Source organism: Drosophila erecta, unplaced genomic scaffold (assembly GCF_003286155.1).
Source record: "Drosophila erecta strain 14021-0224.00,06,07 unplaced genomic scaffold, DereRS2 tig00000000-arrow-pilon, whole genome shotgun sequence".
NCBI lineage: Eukaryota > Metazoa > Arthropoda > Insecta > Diptera > Drosophilidae > Drosophila > Drosophila erecta.
Genome location: NW_020825194.1, coordinates 19,349,408 through 19,364,312, shown reverse-complemented (window position 1 = coordinate 19,364,312; position 14,905 = coordinate 19,349,408). Strand labels below are relative to the sequence as shown.

The 14,905-nt window shown below is 43.2% G+C and overlaps 1 protein-coding gene across 10 annotated transcripts; it reads right to left on the bottom strand.

Annotated features, from left to right (window-relative positions):
- Positions 1–115: 115 nt before the first annotated feature.
- LOC6552493 (fasciclin-1) lies at positions 116–14,651 on the bottom strand. Of its 10 annotated transcripts, XM_026976301.1 has the most exons (17): positions 14,511–14,651; positions 13,627–13,868; positions 8,083–8,215; positions 7,835–8,001; positions 7,534–7,764; positions 7,296–7,464; positions 7,070–7,230; positions 5,531–5,539; positions 4,776–4,784; positions 4,187–4,341; positions 4,031–4,121; positions 3,746–3,966; positions 3,524–3,686; positions 3,319–3,466; positions 3,085–3,120; positions 2,783–2,908; positions 116–1,249 (listed from the first exon to the last, which is right to left on the bottom strand). In XM_026976301.1, exons 2-17 carry the CDS (start codon positions 13,729–13,731, stop codon positions 1,245–1,247), a joined length of 1,929 nt encoding a protein of 642 aa, XP_026832102.1. In that variant the 5' UTR covers positions 13,732–13,868; positions 14,511–14,651; the 3' UTR covers positions 116–1,244. The 10 variants fall into 10 exon arrangements, with proteins under 10 accessions (XP_026832102.1, XP_026832098.1, XP_015010237.1 ...); XM_026976297.1 differs by having other exon boundaries at positions 116–2,908; XM_015154751.2 differs by lacking the exon at positions 3,085–3,120 and having other exon boundaries at positions 116–2,908.
- Between the last annotated feature and the right edge of the window lie 254 nt (positions 14,652–14,905).

Below are 14,905 nucleotides of genomic sequence, written 5' to 3'. Positions count from 1 at the left end.
ACTATTCCACGTTCCATTGCCATAATATGCGATTTCGTAGTTCCGCGCCCATTTAGGAAATCCTAGAAATCGGTCTTTCAGAACATAAAGTAAGTGCAAGAAAGACAGTCGGGAGTATAGTTAGATTTAAAGTTTTATTATTCGCTCAAGCTTGCTGAAAATTCTCGGTTGACATTCGGTTTTCTAGTACATGTAATAATTAGTTTAACTAATGCTAAATATAATCTGTCTGTTCTTTTACGAGTAATTTAAATGGATTCGGTTTATTTGTAAAAAGCGTTTGTCGTAAAATAAAGTGGAATAATATTCTTTTGCACTCCAGTTTTCCTTAGTTTGCTTGGTTTCGCATATTGTATATATTTGAATCATATATTTCAGTGTCTAACGCTTGCTTAGAAACTCAATAGCTAATATACATCAATAGTATGTGATTCAAATTCCACTTTTAGATTCTCGAGTTTTACAGTAAATAAACTACATATTACATATTACGTTATATTATTCTGACAATTAAATATATGAAAAATATGCATTTCTCGATTTGTTTGGTGTATTTTGGTGTAAATAGCGTGTGGCGCAATATCATTTGTAGTTATACTTGTATTGTTGGGGTGTAACTCCGTATATATATCTGGGTATCTTTCGAAGCGGAACGTATGTTTGGGGTACGGGGCACAAGTATGTTTTGAGTAAATTTGTATAAAGGTTAAGGTAATGCGTTTATCTTTAGTAAGGCACTAGTTACACGTTAAGACGCCGCTTAACGTGTAACTACTGACTACGACACAAATTGCGATTGCAATGCGGTTCTCCCTCCTCTAAGTTCTCCGATCCGCGCTCCTCCAGCGATTCTTTAAAGCTTACTTGTACAATTCATTAGCGTATTCATTCTGATCATTCCATGTGATTTCGATCTCATGTTCATTTTTATCTCATAAATTTTTACTTAGCGGCTACGGCACTGCACTGCTCCAAATGAAACTAAACCACCTACTAAAGATAAGACTTCCGGAAAGGTTCGATCGGATCGGATCGGGAATTAGCAACTACGTGAAGCGACTGCCACAACTGGGTTTTTGATTTCGACTGAGTTCCTAAGTGGGTAGTGGGTAGTGGTGGTGAATGTTGAGACAGTGTACTGGTAGGCTGATAGTTACTCATTTGAGGATAGTACATTTCTGTGTTACTGTTCGACTTAACACTCGGGTTCTTACGCATTGGGTTGATTACAATAGTTACAATGTCTAACCTATAAGTACATAGCATTAGCGGGAGAGACAGAGAGAAATAGAAAGAAAGTTGGTATATAGTTAGCGATTGGGTTGTTCTAAGTCGGACTAAAACTAGTTTTAAACTACGTACAAAGTTTGAAATGCAACTGCTCGGGCGAGGGAGAATTTATTTCAATTTCTCTTCACGTTTTTCTTGTTCTAGTTCTTGTTTTTGGTTGTACGAGTATGCAAGTTAAAATCGGTATCAAAATCCATTCAATGATGACATGTAGTTGTGTACCGTGAGTGATTTAGATTACAGGGAGTTGAATGTATGCTGTAGAGATTTTGCTGTCAATTTTTGTCGACAGTTTCGAAACTCGTACATTGGACTAACCTAGTTGCAGTGGCTACTCTCGCTCCAAGTGGCTGGTGTGTGTGGGCGAATGTGTTTTCTGGGGGGTTCACATGCATAGCGGGGCTAGTAACTAAGTGCAGGATGGCATATCATATAATTGGGTTTCTTGGTTGCTTGCTCGCGCCCATTTCTTGTCCGACATTGATATAGTTCTGAGCCTACAGGGGTCATTCGATTTGGTTCGAGACAAGATTGGTGCCGCTCTTAATAGTTAGGTAGGTTCAAATGAAAAACTTGTAGTTTATTATCAAATTTCACACTTTCAAATCTTACAATGACTCTGTTTCGTTACATGTTTGTATGTATTTATGCATAGGAATAAGGGGAATGTGTGGGCGCTCGAGTATGAGAGTGTGTGATGCGCTTATTGCTTATGCTTCGCTTCTTCTTCGACATGTACAATGAGATTCGCATTCTACTTAAGATAACTCATTTGATAAATCATAAAATAAACCATATACTAAAACAAGCAATTCACAAAAAATGTACACTTAAAATCATAAACACAATCAGTTGTTCCATGGTACGATACCAATATCAGTGTGGGTCTAAACTTAAAACATAGCGAGCTGATGAACGTAAGCTACCAGTATAGGTCGAACATAAAATTAAAATGTTTTACAGAAAGTTTCATATTTAATATTATACATAAGGCCGTTGAGGGAAAAATCGAGTTTAATACTTAAACATAAGGGGTTCATCGACTTTATCCTAGTCTTTCTTGCCAGCTATTTAGGGAGAAGCTGTCGATGCAAAAGCAAATTCCACAGGCAGTTTTCTGCATGCGTTTTTTTCTGAGTGTGTGTGTGTATGAAGATGGTGTAGACGTGGGCATTTTGGGTTGGAATGATGATCGTTCCTTGTGACGCATATATTACAGATACTGTTTTGGTTGCTTGTGGTTTTCGATCGGTACGAGTATCAACAAACTGGTGCTGATTATTTACATCCATGTGGATGTCAAGTTAGTCTGATACTGAGTGTTGTTGGTTCTTGTTCTGTAGACGACTGTTGTTGTTGTGTTTGATTTGCATTTGCTTTGGATTGGATTGGTTTTTACATATCGGATGCATTTAGTTCAAGAACTTTGCTACTGTTATCATTATGAGGTTGGCCAAGATGATGCAAATGCTTGATTCTGGCAAATAGCTACCTCCGGCCACGACCACATCCTTCTCCTCTAGGAGTGGGTAGTCGATGACGTGGATGATTCCGTTGGTGCACTCCACATCGGGCCGGTATACGTTGATCTTCTTGTAGTTCCAGATGATCACATAGCCTGCAAGTGGAAGTAGTCGTTGTTAAAGGTGGTAGGTTGAAAGGACAATTTGTATGCAATCAATGGGAGGTTAATGCTAGTGGGTTGCCCAATGAGCGAGCTATGGGTGGACATGGCCAGGTCGAGGTTTTTGTTGTGGGCGGTGCGATGTGGGTTTGAAAAAGGACAGCACTCACCAGTCCATTCGTGACTAGCATACTCATCATGGAGATCTTTCGATTGGACAACGATTAGATTTAGTTAAGCAGAAAGCGAGAAATTTATTTCGAGAGTTGTAGAAAAACAGGTTCGGTTAGTAATGCAGCACGGTAGGGGAGGACCAATAGAATCAATCAAATTAGGTGAATCGAATCGACTTGAATTGAAAGGAGAAGCAACTGAGCCCTTGGCATCCAACATGGTATACTTACGTCCAGCTTCCTCCTCCACGCGGATACTCAGGGAGTCACGGAACGTGGGCAGGATAACGCTTCCCGATTCTTGCGAAAACTTGACCAGATCCTTCATGGTGTACTCCTTATCCGAAATAGCCAAATGACGCTCCAGAATGGACTTGGACTGCGGTTACAAAACATTTTGAGCATAAAAGAACACAGGCTTAGGGTAAAAACCTACATGATAGGAAAAGTCGGCCATAAAGAGCTTCTTGTGAGCCGATGGATAATCCAGCTCGGTCTTCTGCCAGCCCTTGTCCCTGGGCACAAAGTAGGTGAAGCGACGTTGTGTGTTGTTCAGCTGGTCGTTAAAGTGCGAGAATTTTCCCATCTTATAGGTGTCACTTGAGGAATACGGTAAAATGTAAACAGCGTATTTTGAAAGCTTTTAAATCAAACATACCTCATCATGGGATCGGACTCAAGTTTGCCGAGAACTGTAGTGTAAGGCACGCCCAGCACGTGGTCGATAATGTGAACATAGCCATTAGTCTGGGCCACATCAGCCTGGATAACGGTGGCATTAACGCCGCCACCCTCAACTGTAATTACGGTATCCGATCCCTCACCACGAACGTTGAAGTACAGGAAGGTGTTGTTGTTGACAGTGGGCACCTGGGCAATCTTTTGACAAGAATGGCAGATTGTAAAAAATGTTTATTGAAGTAAAACGTCATGTACGCCTCACCAAATTTGCATTTTTCTGCCGGATCTTGTCCACATTTAAGCGGTCCTTGATGATATGCATGTTCAGGATCTGCCTCATCTTATTCCGGTCTCTGAAAGATGTATTTTATTATTGTTATACTGTATAATAAGTTCTTCCCGAATTGAGCAACATTACCGCAAAACATTGTTGATGTTCGAGGAGTTCCAAGCCTCATTGCTGGGAGCCAAAATGGTCACTTCCGTCAGGCTATTGATGTCGTCCAGAACTGCTCCTCCATTGTCCATTATAACTTCGTAGAATTTGCGCAGAGCTCCGTTCTCAGCATTCTCCTTCAAGATAGATTGTAAAATTAATAAAATAAAGTTATTTGTTCGTAAATCAAAAATGTAACCAAATAATAGGGTGAATGAAAGAGGGGTACGCATAAGCTTATAGAGATTTTCAAGTTTTTTTTTTTTGGGAGAATACAAACAAGTACGAAAATAATACAACAACTAGAAATATATCCGATTATAATGTAAGCCAGTTATACACATATTGGGTGGGGGAATGGATGGCTGGTCAATTAAGTCGTGAATCAATGCGAATGCTCCTTAATGACTCACTAAACACAGCTGAGTTTATGCGATTTAATGGCAAAAATGTACCGAATCATTGAATTGTTTGCGCGGTGGTTGGGTTGGATGGCAATTTGATAGCAAAGCGTTGCACTGATGACTGTTGTGGTTTTTGTTCTTGTTCTGCTGGTGTGATGTTTACTTACGTTCATAAACTAAATCAGTTTTGAAAACGGAGTGGTAGCAGAAATATTTCAATATTCATTCGAAGTGATTTGGTGAAGACAAGGTTCGAATAAAATTGAATTTCAACATTTAAATATTGTTTAATATGGGATTTGGGTTCCACGCAGATTGCCCGAGTTGTTCCGCCACAAAAGAACGTTTGAAATGAAGCACAAGGAATTATATTTAATTTTTCATTGTTCTAGACATTTTTCAAAGAGCAGGCAAACGGTATGGCTCCATTATGTACAATGTTACTGAATTACGTGCACTTTTAAACAATTTACAGCGATTTATAATATTTTCCATTACTAATACGTTAAATATTTATAAGAGTTTCAGCTGTATTTTTACTGATTTAAAAAAAAAAACAAGGTAATAAAAGTTAAAAAGAAAATAAATAAATAGAAAGTAATCTTAAGTCAGTTAATCGCACAAATCGCCTAAACTAAAAATTGAGTAAATTCACCATACGATAAATGCTCTTTATATTTTAAAGTACTATGTGCACTTGCTTCTTTTGCTAATTTAAACTTGTGCTGTACATCATATACAAACTATAGTATAGACCGTTAGGCTTACGCGACTTCAAGAACCAATACACTAATTTAACAAATAAGGTCTACGCATCTTTTGAAAAATATCATGCATAGCAAAAATAGCAGGGGATGCAAACAAAATGCAAATCAAAAGAAACCGAACAACTTAACGTTAAGATCGGATTTTGAATCTTTACCTTGAACGACTGAACGTTTTGGTTTCAATTTTTCGGTGCACCGATTCAATTTAGAGCGATATGTGGTTGGGTTGGATTGTGTTTTGTAGTTTAAAATACAATTATTCGGCATGTGACGAGAAACAAAGGATAGAGGTATGGATCAGTAAATAGCAAAAGGAGAGTATCACAAGTAATCACAACAAAACTAGTTTGAAAATTTCGAAAACGATAGCACGAGATGAAGGCGCTTACGATTCGAGCGGTCGAATGATATAGCCGTTTTACAGTCCGTTTCACAGCAATATGATTAAATGCTGCACACGAAACGCACTGTTTCTAATGTATATGCCTATGAAAGAGGACGCCTTATCGGGCGGGTGGTGTTGTCAGTTAATGCTCAGAATATACACATACAGCTACGGTTACGATGATGGTCAAAGCATGCCGGCTGATTGCGAGCGATCGATGACTGATCATTGGATAGTGGCGGTTGAGGGGCGAGGAGAGTTAGCCAATCAATGATGGGGATAGTTTTATACACTTGCTTAGTTCATGACGCCATTAAAATACCAATACATTCAATATAGAACAACGGAAGTTTTTGTGAATGAAGTTTTGGGCGATTTCGGTCAGATCGAGCAAAGCGCCTCTCAAGCAACTTTTTTCAGTGTTTGCCAATTGGTGACTAAAGCACGTTTTGAATTTCGAGGGCCAATTCTGAGCGCGTTGCCCAACTGAGTCAGTTTATTGCACTTTCAATGCAAATAACTGCTGGTGAAATGCATATTGATACGAAAATCTGATTCATAGAAAAATTTACATGAAATACATTGCTTTAAGATTTTTGGTTTTTGGCTTTTCAGCTTTTGGCAATACTTACATTACACCCAAAATTTTTTTAAAATAAAATTTATATTTTAAAAATTATTTTAAAATAAAATTTTGCTTTTGATTTTGCATAGAACCGAATTGGAATACAGACTTTTGAGCAAATTCCATTGTTGGGGGAATTTTGCATCAAGATTGGCAAAAATTCAGTTCCATATAAAATCAGTCTTTTGGGTTTTCATTTGTATTAGTTAGGTAGTATATCTAGGGGATACTGAAAACTAGTGTCTGCATTGATCTTATTCATACTGTATGTGTTTAGGCAGTGGTTTCTGGGTGCAAGATCTTTTGGTTTTGGCTTTGCCCTCAGTGGAGCACCGAGGAAACTTCAACCCTGAGAGTTTTCTCCCTGTGGCGTCTTTTTTTTTTTGGGAGCTGCTCACTTAGGGCAAAGAAAAGCCGAGTGTCCGCGTGTATGTTTGAATGTGTTTAGCTCATGTGTTTGTAGCATTCGCTGGGCAGCAGGCAAGCGATTTAATTGGTTTCCCAGTCTCTTAGGATCTGCCGCCAGCGATATCTTTCAGTGCGTGCCGAGCCAATCAAAATGCCAAGCCTTATCACAAGCCGCAGGCACTATCATTGTTTCTATGTATCTGTGTCTTGGACTGTCTGTGTCGTGTCTGTGTGGCTACAATTGCAGTGGATGCGAGTCTCCAACACCCTACATACCTGCAGGAATTGGGTGACCGTCGTATCGATGATCATCAGTGGGCGGTGGATCAGATGGACTACTCCGTTGCTCACTGGGATGTTCGCCTTCACGATCTCGGCCAGAACCACACCTTCGCGGTGCTTGGCATCGCCCACAATTGTGTTTGACTTGACGTACACTGCAAGCACGATTATATTAATAGTAAATTCGTTCTTTAACCTTTCGTAGGATAGTATGACTTACTTTTGCCGTTCTTCTGCTTGAAGAAGCTGACGGTGACCTTGAGCAAATCCTCAAAGGCGGCGGAAGTCTTGGGATCGTCATGCTGGGCAGCGGCAGTGAAGATGACAGTGTTGGGTATCACATGGCCATCGATGACCTTGGCGTCCACGAGGCTGCTGCGAGCCGAGAGCTGGAGACACAAAGCAACATTGAGATTACAATGCGAAACAAATAATGCGAAATTCAAGTAGAAAAGCACCTTAAAGCCTTCATCGACGGGAACCAGGAAAGTGTGCTGTCCGGCGGCATCATAGACCGACTCCTTCTTGGCCATCGTCACCTGGCTGCGGTACGTGCGCACGCCGATGTTGTCCACGTTGAACTCCTCGGCGTTCTTCAGGAACTTGAGGGCATTCGGATTGTTGGGGGTATCCGAATGGCCAGCCTTGACGGTGAGCGGCTCCAGTACCTCGTCGATGATGTGCATGATCTGTCGGTGAGTAAAGCAGGGAGTTTAAACGACTCTATGGAATGCAGCGTATGCATATGGGGCCACTGACCTGCCGCTTGCCATCGCTGTTCGTCTCCACACTGAGCGAGGGTATGATCCGGGCATTGTTCACAAAGATGTCGCCATTCGAGTTCTTTGTGATGTACAGCGGTGGATTGCCGGCCATGTCCGATGACACGGTATTCGGCAGTCGTTTCTGGGTGTACGCCTCAGTGGCTGCAAAGAGTAATCAGTGGGTAGAGTCATGTTATTTTGATTTTTATTATTTTTAATCAGCCTGATTGAAACTGAACTCACTAATGTGATAGAGCACATGGGCGGTTTTGCTCTTGTAGCGCTGGAAGGCTTCATTGGTGGGCACAAAGATCGTGCAGCTGCGCAGCGAAAGCGTTGAGTTGGCAATTTGATTGCTCTCCAGCAGGCTGTAGAACTGCAAAGATAAACGGGTTCGTTACACTCATTCGCGTCGCTCTATTGCCAATATCTTATCGAACCGAGTGGGGAGTAGTGGGTGGTGGATCTAGGTAGTCGGGTGGAGTGGGTGCCTTAAGGGGTGGTTCGCAGACGGTTGCTGGGCGGTTTTGGCAAAACGGCAACCGGCCAGCACCATGGCAACGTCTAACAAACTAATAAAATGAGGAACAACTTTATGCATGTCCTGGTGGGGATGGCAGGGCGGCGTACTAGAAAAAAAGGTTTATTGAACCAATTACGTAAGCCTCGGGGTGGGTTACGCCGCCGCCCAAGTGGATTGTGTGTCATTCAATTGAGAGCGGGATGTGAAAATGCATTTCCCAGCCACCCCAAAAAGCCAGCCACTGACCCTAAACCAGGCCCAGAGTCAGTTGCTCGGACGGGCCACCTGCCCCTGCCGCATGAGGCCACATGCAACCGCACACTCTGCGGCTTCCCGGCGGAGAACCACTGGCCGCCACGCCCCGCTGCACATTCCCAGTCGGCTTTATGAGGTCCTGCGGACATATCTGTGTCTTGGTTTGCCTGTGTGGGTGCGTGTCCTGCCGAGGACAACACCTTTTTCCGTGCCCTCCTTTAAAACGGTCGTGTGACTCTCGTGTTTTCGTTGCTGCCCAGCATGAGTCATGGCAATTTGGCTTTAAAAGTCCGTCCTTTTCCTTTCCCTTTTCCATTTCCCCTTCCCCTGCCTGCTGCACATATCTATGCTCTGGCATCGCCAATACACACGCATGTACACCGGAAAAAAGGGGCTAAGCCGAGGAATAGATGCTTCATGTCAATCCAGTGGCTTCATAATTGGAAACATATATTTTAATTTAAGTTAGCTGATAGTGCGATCCTCGCTTGTACTTTTATTTAGATTAAATAATCCTGACTACCAACTTTGTATGCCTTGGAATTCACTCACAAGCCCAAAGGACATAACAGCTTAAAACTGAAATACTCTTTGTTTAAGGACTTTTTGTCCCTTTTCCCGAGTGTAAATACACTTTATCCCCGCTCTGCATTCATTTTATTTTTGGTAATTTGAGACCGTCAGTTGTCGGGGCCGTTAGCGCTGTTGTTGTCCTGGTCGTGGACATTCGAGTCGCCAGCGGGCTTTGTTCTTGCACCGTCTTCAGCTTGGCCATAACTGCTTGCCGGTGTCTATATCGCTCTCGAAATGTTTTCGCTTATCTGGCCAAGAGAGTGCCCTGCTGTTAAGTGGGGTCCTAGGGACTGGCTGTGGCATATGTCACAGTGTCACAGGTTGATATAGGATACGTTCAGGTATAATGGGCAACAAAGTCGAGAGTAGTTTCATTGAATAGAGTTGGTTTTGTTTGCCCAGAAACTGCGACACTTTCTCCTGTCCGCCATTTTCCAAAGGCCATCTGTCAGCATCCTTACCAAATTCAACCCCCTTGGGTTTTGGATAGAAGCCTTTGACAATTAGATGCAATTACTTTCATAAATTTCCGTTATCGAATGCTTTGCATTTGATGAAAGGCGGCCAGGCCGGAAGGCAGCACGGCTTAATGAGTTTCCGGCTCTTTTGGCACATCATCGCGATAAGGCCAGCTCTTCCCCGGGGAGTCCTCTTCGGAAGCCCGAAAATTTGCTACAATTGTTAGAGTATTATGCTGTCATCGATAAACAGTTTCCCTTTCGGTCTGGGGCGTCTCATTTACTATGCAAACACCACTCGCCGCCCAACCGCCAAAAGTGCTCCCAGGGGGGAGCGTTTGGGTTTATTCAAAAGCGCATTTTGATTTTCCCGAGTGCCAAGCCAATGACCCTGGGGCCACAGACGGACCACGAACATCAAGGGTGAGAGTCAGACGGCGGGGCAAACAATAATTTGGCCAATGGCCCGATGAGAACTGCTACTGGTTAACTAAAGTAAGCCGAAAACATGTGAGTTGAACGTTTACAATGTCTTTTGAGTTTGGTCCAAATTTACAATAGCTTAATTGTGTTCGTGTGTTTGGTTTCTGTTTGGTTTTTGGAATTGCAGCTTACCCTAACTGGCATAAGGCGCCTCAAGGATTTGGCAGTGCTCTGAAAGAGATAGAGAGAGAGAAAGAAAGAAAGAGAAAGAGAGAGAACCGCTGGCAGTTCAAATTTGTTCTGTTTTCTTTCGATTTGTAGCCAAAAATTGTACTAATTCCTATACCAAAAACAACTACATTCATGAGAGGGTAAGCCTGTTCAGAGGAAATTCAATTTCCATCATCTAATGGAGCCATTAAAACTAATTAGCCAAGAGAGCGAGCCAAGCTTCGTATTTTGGACTAGGGACTGAAATCGGAGCAGGAGGGATGCTTGTGCTTGTTTCCTTCTGGGCGGGGCGAGTGCATGTTGTATAAATAAATTTAATTGGTACAAATTATGTATGCATATGTCGGTTGTACCGTATATGTATTTTCTTTTCGATAATTGCAGCGGCAGCAGAAACAGAAGCCAAAGCCAAAGCGAAAGCGATCTCAACCCCCGACTTTGGATTCTGGTTCGGAATCGAGATTCGGGCAGAGCATTTCTCTTTTAATTGGCAGGGCGGCAGTGGGAAGGGGATCGAAATGGGGGGGTTCTACTGTGGCATCACTCCGAGGCCATTCTGCCCCACGCCACGGATCGTCAAAATGTGCACACATCCAGTGCTCCGGCGGACGGAGATCCGTCTATGAGCATCTGGATCCATTAAGGTCAGTCGTGGCTCATTCATCGCCTCGCCTGTAATGGAGCTCGTCGCATATCAAATAACGCGCCTTGGCATCGCATTGAATTCTTAAATTAAATTTAATTGAATTCGATGATGCTGCGAGTACGAGTGCGAGTACGGACTGTTCTGTGCCGTGAGGCGCGAGTGTTCCTAGACAGAGTTCAGCCAGCCCCGCAGTTGTCAAGCCAAGCTGTCCACTCCCCCACTCGGCCAACTGCAATTGCATCAGTCAAAGGTTAAAAATTAAAATTAATAAAACGCGCAAGACGTTGGCTGACGCACGACAGGAAGTGGGGGTCAATCGCAGGAGGTCAGCTCGTTCCTCGGACCCGCACATGGACACTGTTTTCTCTGATGAGTGAACTTTCATTTTGGCTGTCAAGAGGTTGGAAATAAAACTCAGTTCTGCGTGGCTCAATTGAGACATTTATAGCGCCAGTGAATTACTGGGACTAGCAGGGACTACAATATCAGCTAATTTCGAAACTCTCTCCTAAACTCGGTGGTTTGCCAAGCAAAACCACACGCCGTAAGCCGCAAACCAAAACAGGCAACCTATATTTATCTAACCCACCAGCATGTAATGAGAAGAGCAGGCACAAGGGAAAAGAAGCCCGACTTCCACTTTGGAAGATTGAGATACCCTTCTGAACCAGTTTTGTCCACACCTTAATCGGATTAGAATAATATGAGGAAAATATTTAATCGGGTTTGTGTAGGGGGATTCGTTTTCAAAAGCATTTCATAGTTACTTGCAACCCGACATATTTTAAAACAAAAATATTCCAGTTGATAGACTTAGGACGAACTTTGAAATGGATTTCCCAAGCCTGACTTTTTAATCCTTTAGTTTTGCGGCACTTAATTTACATAATACTTTCCGCCCTTCATTTTATGGCCACCAAATGGACCCACCCTCATGTACAGCATACATACCCCATATATGAGGCCGGAAACGCTTTCCTCCGAAAGTGGCAAACTCCTGGGCAAAGTTACAATACCCTAAGCAAGGGTGCAAGTGAGCAAGCCGAGTTCCCCTTCTCGAGTTATTTTCTGTACGCTCTGTTTCGCCTATTGTAACTCGAAAAGGTTGTGTTTTCTGTGTGGATGCAACTACTTCCCTGAGACACTTGCTGCAACAATTACAGTCTGCTGCCCAACTCTTGTCACACGCTTTCTTTTTACTTGCAAGTCTTACTCCTCACCCAGCGTGTATTTCGGGTGTTAAGTGCTAGGCAGGCTAGAAAATTACTACTAAATTACTAAAACTACTACTTCACCTAGTGTATATGCCGAAAGCAATGAAAGTATACGAACTATGCTGCAATTTCCACGCAAATCAGTTCGATATAATCAACCCAAACGTATTTTAATGCATAAATAAAGGGTTTTTCTGCTAGTGTAATGTTATTACCCCTTCTGCCGACTGAACCCCCGCCGTTGAATTCATTACACATGTTGTTCTTGTTATTTCAGCCGCGCACCTTTGTTGGCTTCTGACTTTTTTACACAACGTGTTTAATGTGTTTCTCTATGTACATACTTTGTGTGTGAGTTGGCCTGTGAAGGTGTAAAAAGGCAAAACTAAATATAAAACTGTTATGCTCAGTGGACGTCAACGGCCGGCGATGTTTCTCCCATTTGCTGTTTGCTGAAGTAGCCCATTCTGCAGACCGGTGCTTAATTTATGTGGCTTTTCATTTTTACATAACCAACTCCGCCATGCATACGAAATGTGGCCAAGTGGAGCTTAGCGGGCGGCTGGACCTGCCCTGCCGCCAGGGATTTCAGGCAGCATCATCGATTTTCCGCAGGCCAACAACAAGTGAGGTGGCTAAAGGTCAAGGACGATGCTGCCGGAACAAAGGCTACCTGTGCCCAAATGCGGGTGCCTTGGCCATCTGTGCGTCCCTCTTGCGCAGGCTCCTTTTTCCCGCCCGTCGCCTCCCTCCCCTCGCACACTCCGCCAAGGCTTTTCCTTTCAAGGCCAACGAAATGGGGCAGCCCTTGTGGCTGGTGGCGCAATTACAGCCGACCTTTGATAAGTTGCCACGGCAAATTTATTGACGTCGTCAAACCCAAGCCAGGCATAATAAAAATGGATTTTATCATTGTAATAAGGTTTTTCGATCATGAGAAGCATCACAAGTCATCACAAGAAAGTATCTTTTTTGGAGCGACAAAAATGTACGCTGGCCTTAGAGGAAAAGCGAGTGATTACTGTTAAAGCTTAGGCAGTTTTTCAACAATATGATGTAAATATTAGACAACAAAAAAATCAGCTTAGTGGTTTCAAAGACTACATTTTGTGTACAGGAATACCTAAAATAGTTTTTGTTTGCAGCCTGACAAGAATTTCAAGCTTACCTCTTCACAGTAATTAAATTTATTGCTAAGATAAAACAAGACGATCAAACGGACTACCACTGGTTCGTCGTAGGCAATGCCGACTGTAGGATAAGCCAAGGTGAGCGGGGGGCGCGGCGTTTGGTGGGCGGGTGGCGGTTGGTGGGTGGAGCTGGGAGCTTAATCGACTACGGACAAGTGTTTCGGTTGTTTGCATCAACTGTTTCTGCTGCTACTGCTTCTTCATACTCTACCACTTCCCTTCTCCTCCTCCTCCACGTTTTCGTCGTTCCCCGCTTCTTCTTCTTCTGACTCACCTGAGAGAGTTCCGAATCATCGCGCAGTTTGTCCGCCAAATCGGCGGCGGCGGCTGCGTTCGCGGCGCAGAGTAGCGCCAAAAGCAGCGCTGCAGCGTTCAGCATTTTAGCGGACGAGCAGCAGCAACAACAACCACAACAGCACTTGTTTATGCGCTGGCAGTGTACGTCGAGTGTGTGTGTATGTGTGTGCTGTTCTGGGGGGGCGTGTGCTAGTGTGAGTGCTGCTCTACGATTAAGATCTGCAATTCAAAGGCAAACAACAGTTAGCCGACAACAAACAGCATTTCCTCGGAAAAGAAAATATTAATTCACTGATATATGCTTGGTATGCTTTTTTTTTCTTTGTTTTTGCAAGGTTATCGCTTCGCTTCCTGTTCTTTTTTGCCCGTTTTTCTTTGGCAGGCCAGACTAAGTTCCGTTATGTCACATAGAACAACAAGCGAAAAACGGACCACCGAGGAATCGCAAGCACAACACAAGCGCAATTTAACTAGAAACAAAGCTGCGCTTATTGTGTATTATTTTTTCTTCGTTCCGCTGCTTATTGTGTGTGTTTAATTATTATGCGCCTTCCCATTTCGCTGCTGCGGCACTTTGCTCTGTTTTCGATTTTATAGTTTCCTCTCTGGTCGTTCTGGTTATTCTGCGTAATTCTTGGAAAGTCGCGCTGCAGGAGCTAACGGCCGCCACAGAAATTATGCAATGTTCACGGACCAAACTCGGAAAAAACACAAATTCTTTAAGTAGCACACACAAACGAACGCAGCGCGGTGGTAAATCAATAGCAAGAGCAGCGAAATGACCCGTGCAGCTATTTTAGAGTTATGCCCTATGCACAGTATAGATTTTCCACAGAGTTTCAATGTAAGGGGAGCAAGTACCAGTCGGAGGAATCGCAACGTGCGCCACGCTCGAACGTTTTTTTCGAATTAAAACGAAAAGCGGAGAACAGGTTTAAGCCGAGCGTTTGAACTGGAGGTGGCACTATCTCGCCGAATCATCGATGACTTATCGATGTGTACTTACCCGCTAAGTTGGCCCTCTCATTGTCAACCGGTTCAACCGGCAAAGGCTGGCAACGACAGAGGGCGGTGGATAACTCCGCTAATCAGAGTTAACGCTGGCAACGCTGCTAGTCCGTTTTCATTGCCAAATGAAACGGTTATAATATAAAAAGAATCGCTGATACATCTATTCTTTTTTAAAGATCAAACCTACAATTTGAAGAAGCTATGTACCGCTTTGGTTCTATTCCGATTAAGCTTACTGGCTATTT

Bases quoted from the DNA above. Each gene is read 5' to 3' on its own strand.
- LOC6552493 (XM_026976297.1), bottom strand. From the start codon at position 13,731: ATGCTGAACGCTGCAGCGCTGCTTTTGGCGCTACTCTGCGCCGCGAAC. The intron at 4,122-4,186 runs GTAATGTTGCTC...TACATCTTTCAG, and splicing joins AACATCAACAATGTTTTGCG to AGACCGGAATAAGATGAGGC. The intron at 3,121-3,318 runs GTAAGTATACCA...TCCAATCGAAAG, and splicing joins CGTGGAGGAGGAAGCTGGAC to ATCTCCATGATGAGTATGCT.